Source organism: Diadema antillarum, unplaced genomic scaffold, assembly GCF_040938485.1.
Source record: "Diadema antillarum isolate AM-2024a unplaced genomic scaffold, OU_Dant_1.0 seq00000767_RagTag, whole genome shotgun sequence".
Taxonomy (NCBI): Eukaryota; Metazoa; Echinodermata; class Echinoidea; order Diadematoida; family Diadematidae; genus Diadema; species Diadema antillarum.
This window is the reverse complement of record NW_027271657.1, coordinates 50,167-62,477: the sequence shown is the minus strand read 5'-3', so window position 1 is coordinate 62,477 and position 12,311 is coordinate 50,167. Positions and strand designations below refer to the sequence as shown.

Genomic DNA, 12,311 nt, shown 5'->3' with positions numbered 1-12,311 from the left:
TAACATGTTCTGCAGTCAATTTAGCAGACATTTTTTTTTCTTTCATCATAGTTATTGTTTGTAAGCATCATAACGTTTCATATTTTCCTATTTACTTTAAAGATCTTTTTTTTTTTAATGTGCTTATTGAGTCTCCCAGTCCGAAGATAATGTATGTGGCCACAACTTATGAAAATCTGGCCGTTGAGCGCTTTATTCCGAGTGCGTCGGCCGGCTCTAGGAAATCAAGGTTATGATCTTTAAATTCTTTTATAATTTTTCTCTGTTGTCTTGAGATATAGTTACGTCTGTATCTAACTTGTGCGGTCATGACTGTAAGAAGATGGAGTGAATCTGTAGTACTGGTACATGTAGGCCTATAATGACACGCGTAAAAGAAAAGGGTGTAACTCGAATTATACAGGGTCAAAAGTATGATACTTTTACTGCTTAACAGTATGTGGATGAAACAAAAAGTCGCATAGAAATACGCGTTTAAGTGTTTTCACCTTTTCAAAAAAGATATAACATGACGTAAATTTGAATGAATATATTTGGAATTTGACTGCCCATTCGCGAAATTGAATGTCTCTCAAGTTTCCTTTTTCGGCGAGTGATGTCGATTTTGAATGAACGTAGAACACCAGCTCATTTTGAATACCCTGTTTACGAATTCGAAAACCACTTGTGCAAATTTCATTGATTGAAATGCTAAAAATTGCAATTTTGAAAGACAGACTGTGCGATAACGAGGTTTGTTTGTTTTTTCTAAATTGAATGAACATTCTATGAAATGGACTGACAAAAGTGTGAAATTGACCGGGAAAACCTATATTATTGCAAGGTGATGAAGTTACAGCTGTAGATGATTCCTCAGAGATAAACGTGAATTTCTGAGCTCTCTACAGATCAATGAAGTACACATGTGAGAATGAAAACAGAGATCCAGTCACACCATTCCAAGCAATATTTAGTTTCACTAAAGCAATGTAGAGTAGAATCAGACAAACGGATTGGTCGACTTTTCATTAAGTAATCAATGAATTAATTCATTCATACATTTTTTATTTTCATTTCAAAACAATACATGGATATACAAACGTCAAAATGATGCTATATTCTTGTAACATAATGTTACATAATCAGTAGAAATACATCTTGTTTCATTAAGGACTTGAAGGAAATGAAAATTGAGGGGCTGCTAAAAAGCGAAATTGTGTATGCGTGCAGTCCCCTAACTTATTTACGTTACATTACTACGATACATTTATACAAAACTTACAAAACCTCAGGCATTGTCTAAGTCGAACATTATTTCTGCTCAAGTTCTTTAGTTTTTCAACTTATTGGTCATAACCGTAAATAAAATCATTTGAGAAGAGTTAGCCATTCCCTAACCCGAGCAAACTCGCAAACACAGACGCACGCACGCACACACACACACACACACCAACTCACACACACACACACACAACGAACACCCACACACACACACACACCCTCTTGTACTGTTTCCCCATTTAAGTTTCTATCCCCCAAATCCAGCCATCGCCATGTTTCTTTCAATCCTATATCGCACAGGAAAGATCTAATGGTCCGACTATAGTTATAGAGAACCAATTACCCCTAAAAAATTCAATGCATTTAATGAGTTAAGTTTGAATATTTTCTCAATTCATTTAATAATCCATGTTTACTTGCTTTTAATTGCTGTTATCATCAAGATGCCCCTTTGGATCACATACTTATTGTACTTATGAACCCAAACTACTAAGTACGTTTTGCGCAACCTTCGAACTATGAACAGACGACTATTATCGCATACGACGTGTCGTGACTGATTTCGTGAAACGCATAAGGCGAGTGTATAGAGACAAATTATAGTCTTTGTGTCAAGTGTATTTGATAGGCGAAAACTCTTGCACAGCGCAAACCAACCATATCTTTATCCTTATTGTTTTCATTGGAGTGTGAAGTCGGACTCACAATGTCCGAAACTTTCATTGGTATCGTACTCAGACAACTCGACTGGCCAACGGTGACTGTCGGGTTAGTCGCGGTCATTATCACTCTCCTACTTCTCGATATCAGACGCGGCAAAGGCTTCCCGCCTGGACCCACGCCACTTCCTATTGTGGGAAATGTGTTTGGTAAGTTACTTGAATGAATTGAGTTCGCCGTACGTGGCATTTCGTTGGATTTGTGGCATATATCAGCATATATGGGATTTGTAAAGTCTATCACTTAGGTGATCTGCGTGAAATCGCGTAATATCACCTATTGCTTCTCTACGAATTCTTTCTTTCTGTACAAATCTGGTGTATCGATTATCTCAAAAAGTTAATATAAACATATTATGTTTCCCCAAATGGATTGGCTATCCCTATGATCGGTCAACACTCGTCGCGATAATTCGCCGCACATAATCTCATGACCATTGGTAACTCTGGACAGCTGTTGGATGTCAATAGTATATTGACACGGTCGTCCTGACAGGGTCAAACTGACCCGAGAACATACAACGTTCATACGTAAACTTGAGTATTTAGTTTTGTCAACCGGGCCTAAACTAATCATTTTCAGAGATTGATTCTCTATTGTAATCAGATTTACTGATATTTTGCCCCAAAGACCTAGAAACAAGTTATTAGATTCATATTCCAAGTTTTATCACTTAACCATGTCCAGGGGCGGATCCAGGAATTCCGTAAAGGGGGGGGGGGGGGCGCAACTAATATGTCTTGTGCCACTTCGGGGTTTCATTTCATTTTTTTTCTTTTTATTTCTTTTGCTTTTAACTATAAATAAAGGGGGGGGGGGGCGTGCGCCCCTTGCGCCCACTCTGGATCCGCCACTACATGTCAATAAAGTGATTGTTGCTATATACAGGTTGAAAGTTCTCCGATTTTTTTTTTTTTTTCTGTTTGTCGGGTTTGATAATAATGGTGTGCAGACAATTACAACAATTTCTATAGTAAACATGTTAATCCAGTGTTTTTTTTTTTTTTCTAGGATTCAACGACCGCCCAGAAATTGTATTCCGCAAATGGGGCCGCCAGTATGGCCAAGTGTGCAGCTTCAAGCTCGGGTCTCGCTGGGCCGTGGTCATCCATGGATACGACGTCGTACGAGAAGCCCTCGTTTCCCAAGCAATCGACTTTGCCGATCGCCCGGATTTTTACTCCAGTGCGTATCACATCATAACTGATCACAATGATTAATGTTTGACAGAGTTATCACACAGGCTTAGGAGTAACATAAAACAAATTTACAAATAGTTATATAGCATTCATAATATTTCTCAATTTCGTTTCTGGGAAAGAGACATACCTTGTATCAATAATTCATCTTTATGTACATTCAATGTTACGAATTATGATTACTGTCTGTTGTGAGTGGTTCTGATTATATTTCATTACTTTTTGTATAGAGATCATCGTCTTATACATGACAACTGCATGCGCTCATGTTTTTTTCGAAAGGCTGTCACTGAATAACGGACAATTTACTTTTATTCTCCATCATATCAGTGACATTTAATGTTGTTTTCTTTGTTTTTGCGCAGACATTTCATCACATTCTGATGCTTTTGGCACCATTAAGCATTGATTGTGATTATTGATTAGATAATGATAAAAGAAACAATGAAGTCAATAAGAAAAATGATAATCACAATTGTAATTTCTGCTATGATCATAAATGCTATCATTATTAGCATTATGAAATATTCGTTATATTGAAAATTTTCATTCTTATTCTCATCATCAAATGGCACTTTACTGCTACTATACTGTTGTTACTATACTACCACTTCATAATTACATTTCTATAATATCATTGATTGCATTGTTAAATCATGATTATTAATTATGATCATGAAACATTGATATTGATCAGCAATGACTATATGTGTTTATACTTTGGGGGTAGTTAATCGAGCCTTCCATGTTTTCACCACATGCATATTGTGAAATATAGAGGAAGAAAGGAAAAATATGCATTTCAAACATGAATTCTTGGTTTTATTGCTATTCAGGCATTTTGTGCATAATAATGTAAAATGAATTGTTAAAGCATGGAGCTACTGCATGTGTTGTAGCTCCATGGTGAAAGGTAACACGGGAGTGCCGTCTGCACGTAAACGCGACGCTTCAAAACGTCTAACTGTATGATGATATTAATACCTATGTTATCTTATTTGATACTTCATAATAGTGGAGTTACTAACAGACGGATATAGGGACATCGTGTTCAGTCCATACTCGGAGAGCTGGAAGTTACATCGGAAATTGGGTCTCACCGCTCTCAGGTAAAACTCATAACATATTTTGTTTTTCAGTACAAGGTCGATCCCTTGTGATTTTTTTTTTGTTTTGTTTTTGTTTTGTTTTTTTTTTTCACGAGAGCGAATTGTTTCCGGGGATGGATTGAACCGTATGTTCAAAATAACCACATGCCAAATTAGAGACAACATAAATATTATACGTAAAAAATACCGCTGTATAATATCTTGATTGTCACTTAGCTAAGGGTTCATTACATTGTGTTTATACAGTTATAAGCAGTCAATTCACTTTGTTGTATCTTAGTCTGTCGCATCCATCACAGTCAAGCCTGCTCTCATCCCCACTTGTCTGTAACGACCACCTGCCTATTTCAACCATGCAGTCCTTATATCTACATAGTATTTATATATCAGAAATCCTTCACCAAGAAAAAGAGTTACTTAGAGGATTATTGCTATTGATGTAGTCATCGATATCGTATCGAAGTTCGATGGAAACGGATTTCCCGCTCTAATCTCTTGGTCAGGCATTTTGCTACAGGCAGCAACCTGGAGAGGCTCGTATCGCCATCTTTTGTCAAGATGGAAGAATACCTTGAAGGAAAAGGCGGGAAACCCATGGACCCGACTTTATTGATCACTCTGACGTTGTACAACATCTTCAGCATGATGTGCTACGGTGTCAAGTAAGTCTTTTCCTCCATGTGCGCCTTCTCCTCCTCATCATCATCATCTCCTTCATCCGCATCCTTCTTCTCCTGTTCCTCCATCACGTTCCCTTCTTGTCACTTTCCTTCCTTCTTTTCTTCCTTTGTTTAATCAGTATTTCAACATTGATGGTGGTTAATGCAAATTGCTCATAGGTTTTCTGCATAATTATAAGAATATACAGTGTAGCGCGAAACTTGGGCGGGATACAATCATCAACATCGATGAGGGGTCACGCTATTGGTAGATTGCTCCAAACATTTTGTTCTTCTTCTTCTCCTTCATGTCACTGTCATTGATGTTTAACCAAAGAGATGCGCTGGGGAAAATCTCTTTGTGTTGAACGTTGTATCCTGATGGCGTTGTATATGAACAATGCAAAAATTAATTCCAACACTCGGACAAATACAGTGTACCATCAATCATGGAGTACTCCTTGATTACACCATGCTCGTATACCTTGAATTATGTTCGTCAATACGTCGTTCTTCGGAGGTTTGTGATAGATTTAGGTATAGACAATCAACAGACCTATGCATTGAAGGTCCATATGGTATGAGTCTTTATCTTTCGTATTTTTTTTTGTAATGTGTGTGTGTGTGTGTGTGTGTGTGTGTGGGTGTATGAGTAGGCATAGGATGGAATCTTTCAGGCAGTTGCTTTTGTGTGTGCGTTTTGATTTCCTTTCTATGGATTTATTGATGTACTTCTGTAATACGAGACTAACAAATCTCTCCTTTTCAACTTCCTATTAAACTGTTCGCGTTCAATTCCGACAGTTACAACCTCGACGACCCAGGTCTTCTGGCCTACAAGAAGACGTGGGACGAGGCTACGGATGAAATTGGTATGGGGCTTGTAGCAGACTTCTTTCCCTTGGCCAAGGCCTTCCCAACCACAGGGCCTCGTGTGATCCGCAAGTTCTCCGACAAGCTGAATGACGTCATCCTGCCGCACTTCGACCGCCGGAAGAAATCCTTCGACCCAGGCGAGTATTTCCGGCGTGCGCTGGTGTTACAATGCCCATAACTGTACTCTTCTATGAATAATGATTTATGTTGGAAGGTTTGAATCATATTATGTACTGTGAATGTTGTCATCACATGATGTTTAACCCGGTGAAGTGGTCCCACCTCGACAAATCCAACTGGACCCCATTGAAGACCAGCTTAACGTAGCTGAATATGGGCTATCCAGCCATCTTCTCAGATGGAAAATGAACAAACAAACGAACAAACATGACACTGCGTTTATTATTGTTGAATTCATTTCGTCTATAACCAGTGGGTGCTCAACCTCTGCAGAAAACAACAAAGAACCGTGCGCGCTGATGAGTTTGAAACCGCCAAGTATAGTATCAACTCTCCTTTCAACACCTATATAGGCTTGAAACATATAATGGTGTCACAGCACTCGATCTCGACATTTTCTGGGGCAAAGTATAAGTACATTGTATGGGAAATATAGTTGCATATCGTAAGATTATACCTTGTCCTATAGCTTAGTTTGCTTCTGTCAAACAATGACAGGTTGTATGTATTTTATGACATTCTCTAGTTGATTAGCTATCCTCGATGGAATTCAGAAGCTCATAACATTTTATCAAAGTCAATTTACATTAGTCCGATGTGACCACAATAAAGCAGACGTAATAGAGGGAAACACAGCAGGCGATTATACAAAAGCTTATTGCACTGTACTGACTGCAATTCGTGATTATAGGAAGGTTTGTTATTCCAAAGGTTCGTTAATCAGAGAAAGGGAAATGTTTGTAATTCCAAAGGTTCGCAATTCCGAAGATTCTATGTATTCAACGCATCTTACAACCTTTAACCTTTTATTTTCGGATTTAACGAACCTATGGAATATCATAACAAACCTTATTTTCGTTCTCTGACTTACGAACCTTTTTCGTTTTTGATGAACAAACCTTCGGATTATAGCGAACCTTATTTCGTTTTCTGACGAACGAACTTTCCGAATAACGAACCTTTTTCAATTTTGGAGGAACAAACCTTTGGAGTAACGACCCGCATTTTATTTTCGGATCAACGAATTCTCGGAATAACGAAACTAATTTCATTATCGGACAAACGAATTCGAAATAACACCACACATGTTCGGATTAACGAACCTTATTTCTGATCACGAACATCCAGGTATTATAGGGAATTTTCTAGTTTTGGAATAACAAGCCTTCCTCCATTTTCGGATTAATGAACCTCTGGAAAAATGGTCATCATCCTATATACTTAAAACTTCTCTCAGAAAAGATAAACGATGTCATCGACTTGATGCTGGAGGCTCAAAAGAAAGCCATGGACAACGAAAGCGACAAACTCGACAGCCTCACCGACGTCCACCTCGTTCAAACGATCAGGAATATTTTCGGAGGTGATGAATGTACAATTTCAGTTTGAGTTGGAACATTGTAAGAATTAGATTTTAGCAAACGCTTGAGAGATGCTTCACTGAGTTATCAAGACTTCGTCACATTTCATGGCGCTGATATTGCCGTTTCCTGTTATAACGACGTAATTAGAAGCTGTGAATCGAGTAATACTCAACACTAAGACAAGAATTCTATAACTTGCGGGGTAATGTTATACTGTATTTTCGTCCTGTTATAACGACGTAATTAGAAGCTGTGAATCGATTAATACTGGAAACTAAGACAAGAATTCTAAAACTTGCGGGGTATAGTGTTATATTTTCTGCGTCAGAAATTTGAAGTGATTTTAATGAAAATGAAAGAGGGAAGGAGAAAAAAAAAGAGAGAAAGACAGAGAAAGAGGCAAAGACAAAGAAAATTAAAGACAGGAGATAAAAAGTGAACAGCTACCGAAACGGTGTCTCTCTGTGAATCTTGAATAAATTATGATTGCTAATTAAATTGTAATCACCTGATGCGCAAAAGACTCAAGAACTGTATGTTGTCAGATAATACTGACACGTTGTACCATCAAAATCATATCGAAGTCTATTTCTGATTTTAAGAACGATTTATGTTATAGGCACAAAACGAGCGAATCTAAGACAGCATGTTTACAAATTCGTGTATACAATTTCAAAAGACGAATTAATGTTACTATTTTCTGCATAGAGGCAATTTGAGAAACTAAGAAAATTGGGGAATCTTTTCTCCTTACAGCGGGCATCATGACATCACGTGACACGTTGCTATGGGCACTAGCCATCTTTGCGGAATATCCCGACGTCCAAGCGAAGATTCAAACGGAAATCGACCAGGTGATCGGCCGCGACCGTCTCCCGACTCTTAATGACCGAAACCACCTGCCGTACACCGAGGCGTCGATACTCGAGTTGTTCCGCTACACGTCCGTCGCGCCACTTGGCCTACCGCACGCTACGACCAGAACCACAACATTCCGTACGTGCCTTAAAGCATTCAAGGGTTTAACCCGCTGTATGCTATACATTAATTTCCAGGGGCATTTGTGTGACTTGTGTATGTGCACCCGGATGTGCACATTAGACTTACTGGCTCAGAAAGGCTTAACACTTGCTGGTATATTTCTCTCGATCCAAAGTCACCATATTTCCTCTTTTCAGTTCAAAGGGTCCTTGCGCCACAAATTTCAAGTCTTTTTTCCTGTTACAATGTACATGACGAGTATTTGAAAATCAAAATGTACATTCATCCAGATTCATCCAAGCTTTTGAGTCTGCGTTAGAAACGCGGAATTATATGGGAAAGTATAAGTTATAGGGTACATTATCATTGTTGTGTTCCCACCACTACTGATTTGATGTTGAAGATAGAGGAACTATCTTTTTTCCCACACATTCTGAGTCATTACGAAAGATGTTTTTTGTTTCTATTCTTCATTTAGACCCAGTAGCTAGTTTGCATGGTTTTTATTATCATTCTGTTGCGCAATAATTGTAACCAAGATCACATACACACACGCACACACATCTATTATATATATATATATATATATATATATATATATATATATATATATATAAAGTGGCGTATGGTGGGTCGAAACATGGGGGGAACCATAAAGTAATTTTGACGGTCTGTATGCTTGTGCGTGTGTGCGTGAGCAATAATGGGACTACAATACATTACGGAATGTGATACATTTAACAACGCTGTCATTGAGGAACATTGTAAGTTTTCCTTACATGGATTATGGAATGACAGTGTGAAACGATCGACAAAATATGTACTGTCCGCAACATAAGGTGAATGGCATAACAATAAAATGCGAGCGAGCGAAGCGAGCGAGCTTGAAAAATTTGATATTCTACAGTTCCAAAACTGGAGTTTTAATTGCATAGCTATATATTTCGCTTTGGAAATAAATGGGGGCGCATCGGGCGCAACTGCTGGCAATTATTGGCAGCAACATTAGGAGAACGGCATAACGATTGAATGCGAGCGAGCGAAGCGAGCAAGCTTGAAAATTTTGACATTCTACAGTCCCAAAACTGGGGTTTGTAGCTATATCTTTCACTTTGGAAATTAATGGGGCGGCGCATCGGGCGCAACTGCTGGCAATTACTGGCAGCAACATTAGGAGAATGGCATAACGATTCAATGCGAGCGAGCAAAGCGAACGAGCTTGAAAATTTTGACATGTTACAGTTAAAAAACTCCCGCTTGTAGCTATATCTTTCGCTTTGGAAATTCAGGGGGGGGGGGGCATCGGGCGCAACTGCTGGCAATTACTGGCAGCAACGTTAGGAGAGTGGCATAACGATTCAATGCGAGCGAGCGAAGCGAACGAGCTTGAAAAATTTTGACATGTTACAGTCCCAAAACTCCCGTTTGTAACTATACCTTTCGCTTTGGAAATTAAGGGGGGGGGGGGGCATCGGGCGCAACTGCTGGCAATTACTGGCAGCAACATTAGGAGAATGGCATAACGATTCAATGCGAGCGAGTGTTGTACAGGTCCTTATATAAATTGTGTCATGGAACCTCAAATCCCTTTGTGAACACACCTTTGTAGCACTGTGGCCATACAAAATCATCTTTCATTGAATAACTTCCTTGAGTCATTTAGTCGATAAAGTGGTTTCTGATCCTAGAAGGAAAACTTTAACACAAATTACAGTATAAACCATGGAGAATTTGACAGCTAAAACATTTTCATTTTTTAATTGTGTCTGGGTATAGGTGGTTATACGATCCCTAAAGGAACGATGGTAGTCTACAATATCTGGGACATGCACTACGACCCAAAACAATGGAAGGATCCGGAGACATTCCGACCAGGCAAGTTTACAGGCATTCACAACTTTTAATGCTAACTGTACTGAATCATAGCTCTCATGTGATGTCGTTTCTTTCTCCATCAAAGTTCAACTCCTTCTCTTCCTTCTTTCCTCCATTTTGATTCCTCGTCGCTATCCTCCATCTGTTCCTCTTTCAACAGTCCCATCTTATTCTACCTTCTCGTTTCTTGTTCTTTCTATCTTTCTCTCTCCTTCCAATGCTTTTTTTCACACTGCTAAATTCATACTTCTTCTTTTTCAAGCGGCATGTAATATTACACTCTAAAAATGAAATGGTATATCAACATTTTAAATGTTCTTTCCTCCAATCTTTTGTTTAAAAATCTAACACTGAGATTGTTATATGTCATACACTCAAAATGTTGAACTACCATTTCAGAAATGGTAAATCCAGCATTATTTTCGTTAGTAAAATTAATGTTTACAAAAATGTTAGAGTGACATTTAAAATGTTGATTTACTATTTCATTTTTTAGAGTGTACGTGAATCAGAAAAAAAAAAATGTAATACAATTCTTTGTATTGTACTTGCAACTGCATCTTATTCTTTGATGACTCTCCGGCGATATTTAAAACGATTCTCGCAACGATGACTGTAAAGCATAGTCAAACGCAATTTGTGTATAGCTTTCAAACATTCATTACTGTCATTACAACAATGGTAAAGCTTCAAGACCAAGCTAGCTACTCAGAAATAGAAACGTCATTTTCAATTCTTTCTGTTTCTTCCAATACCTCAAGAAAGAGGTGTTTGATTTCCTATGCATTTCTCAAAAAGAAAATACACTGTACTCATACATGTACATCCGTCGCAAACTGAGTACAAACAAAGTCGTCACTTCGAGCTTGCAGAGACAAAACTTCTTCAGAATTACACACAAGTCTTTGCAAAGGGCGTTGTGCAGTTCTCTTTCATCTTTTATGTCATCAACTTAAATCTTTCATGCCGTGCTGATCTCAGAAAACTTCTTGGACGCTGACGGCAAGGTGACCTACAACCCGACCCACTTCATGCCGTTTGGAGCGGGAAAGAGGAACTGCCTCGGAGAAGTTGTTGGGAGGAGTATCATCTTCATGATCCTCACATGGCTTCTACAGAAGTACGCCCTCAAGAAGGACCCAGCGCAGGGGGATGAGACCCTTCTGAGGATGAAAACGGGAGTGCAGGGACGTTTTCCCAAACCATATGAGATTGTGATCGTCAGACGAGATTGAACGAGATTAAATTCATCAACACCCCCAATAAAGTACATTGTAGTTAAAGGAGACCTCCGGATGATTTTCAAATTTTTACATTTGAACAACTATAAATTAGTTATACTGAGGTAAGAGGACAGAGTTTCAGAATTTGTGATAATTGGGATGAAGAAGAAGAATATTTTCAAAATTTAAAACATGTTGCAATGAGCAAGTATGATGACATGGCAGAGTCACCATAAGAATGCACGAGTTGGGGCTCAAGGAAGCAGAACAAAAGAAGAAGGCATGCATAGATTATACCACAGGTGAACTCACAAGCAAGCGGTATTGTAATGAAATTACACTGCTATATTTCTGAAATATGTGAACCTCCTATATGTTATTCCTTGTTCAGTGTAAATTGTTTAAGATTTTTCAAAGTATTGTTTCTCTGCTCAAGAACAACAATGAATTCCACAAACCAATACATGGAGTTGTCGATTTATGTACATGATGTGAAATTATGAAAATCGTCTGGAATGTCCCTTTAATAATGAAATCAGTTTCATTTGTTGTTCAGTGCACTCCTGTTATGACGAACATGATTATATTATGAATCTAAACTCTCGTTACGACGACGTAAAAATTAAGGTCCAAAATATATTTTCTATATAGAGTAATTATCTATAAATACTTCATTATTTATCAGCTACAAATGTATATACAAAAAGATTCAATAAAAGAGAGAAAAATGCCCATCCCAAGGACTTCGTAATACAACTTGTAGCAGGAGTCACCTATAATCATTGTCATTTCGAACAATACTACCAATAACTATTGTACCTACTATCAGAAAAAGTGATTGTACAAAACTGTGTACTTATTCCTA

At 38.2% G+C, this 12,311-nt stretch overlaps 1 protein-coding gene across 1 annotated transcript; it reads left to right on the top strand.

Moving 5' to 3' along the window:
- Window positions 1–1,966: 1,966 nt before the first annotated feature.
- On the top strand, window positions 1,967–11,458 carry LOC139738747 (cytochrome P450 1A5-like). The gene is made up of 9 exons (XM_071649386.1): window positions 1,967–2,129; window positions 2,992–3,165; window positions 4,195–4,288; window positions 4,792–4,950; window positions 5,752–5,960; window positions 7,241–7,366; window positions 8,124–8,363; window positions 10,125–10,223; window positions 11,205–11,458. Exons 1-9 carry the CDS (start codon window positions 1,967–1,969, stop codon window positions 11,456–11,458), a joined length of 1,518 nt encoding a protein of 505 aa, XP_071505487.1.
- The last annotated feature ends 853 nt before the right edge of the window (window positions 11,459–12,311 follow it).

Coding starts and splice junctions, on each gene's coding strand:
- LOC139738747 (XM_071649386.1), top strand. CDS start 1,967: ATGTCCGAAACTTTCATTGGTATCGTACTCAGACAACTCGACTGGCCA. Junction 2,130..2,991: donor TATTGTGGGAAATGTGTTTG/GTAAGTTACTTG, acceptor TTTTTTTTCTAG/GATTCAACGACCGCCCAGAA. Junction 3,166..4,194: donor TCGCCCGGATTTTTACTCCA/GTGCGTATCACA, acceptor ACTTCATAATAG/TGGAGTTACTAACAGACGGA.